This window comes from Volvox carteri, assembly GCF_000143455.1.
Source record: "Volvox carteri f. nagariensis unplaced genomic scaffold VOLCAscaffold_68, whole genome shotgun sequence".
NCBI lineage: Eukaryota > Viridiplantae > Chlorophyta > Chlorophyceae > Chlamydomonadales > Volvocaceae > Volvox > Volvox carteri.
This window is the reverse complement of record NW_003307611.1, coordinates 279171-280011: the sequence shown is the minus strand read 5'-3', so window position 1 is coordinate 280011 and position 841 is coordinate 279171. Positions and strand designations below refer to the sequence as shown.

Sequence of the window (841 nt, the reverse complement as noted above, 5' to 3'; positions counted from 1 at the left end):
AGTAGTAGTAGTAGTAGAAGTAGTAGTAGTAGTAGTACAAGTCGTACAAGTCGTACTTTGTGTCTTTGGACATGGTGGCAGCTGAGATTGCCCTTCTTGACCCCCCCTTGCATATAACCCCCGTCGCGCCCCCCTCCCGCCGCTCTCTGTCCTAGGACATCATCGACGCGGAGTCTGCTTGGAAGGAGGCCGTGTCCATGCAGCGGGAGGTGCTCTCCCGCAAGACCATGGCCTCCGGTCTGCTGGTGGCGCAGTCCCAGTTCTCCCTGGAGGAGCTCTCCGCGCGGGGGCTGCTGGGGTCCACGGACTGCTCGGCGCTGATGCTGATGGAGCACAAGGCCAGTGAGGAGGTCTACACGGTGAGCCGGTGTGAAGTTATTAAGGGGGTGTGGAGAGGGGGTGGGAGGGAGGGGGGAGGGTGGGGCATAACAACGGGGAGGTTGGGGGACGGTAGAGAGGGTATCTCGCGGATATCACATCATTGATGTAATCAATCTTTCCTCCTTCTTTTCCTTCCTTCCTTCCGTCGCTGCGCTGCGCTGCGTGGGGACACCCCCCCCCTCATCTAAGGGGCGACATGGGGCAACGGTTGTTTTTACCTTGCTCGGTTGGTGGGGCAACCCTGAATGTATGGTTGCGCATGGTTGCGCATTCGATGCTTTCCATTCGTTTCTTGCATCGCCATCATCATCACCATCATCATCGCCGTCCTCATCAAGCACGTGTTCCTAGGGCCGTTCCCCGCCCCCCTTAAAAACATTTCCCCCTCACCGCTATTTCCCTCCGCCTCCCCAAGCCCCAACCTCCTCCTCCCCCTCCTCCTCCCCCTCGGCCCCCAACT

The 841-nt window shown here is 59.1% G+C and overlaps 1 protein-coding gene across 1 annotated transcript in view; it reads left to right on the top strand.

Annotated features, from left to right (window-relative positions):
* VOLCADRAFT_98108 (uncharacterized protein) overlaps positions 1 to 841 on the top strand; it is a gene marked incomplete at both ends in the record, with an annotated part of 24042 nt that overhangs the window by 7907 nt on the left and 15294 nt on the right. The window contains one exon of the mRNA XM_002957032.1: positions 156 to 359. Within this exon, the coding sequence (XP_002957078.1) occupies positions 156 to 359 (204 nt within the window). The remainder of the gene's footprint in view (positions 1 to 155; positions 360 to 841) is intronic.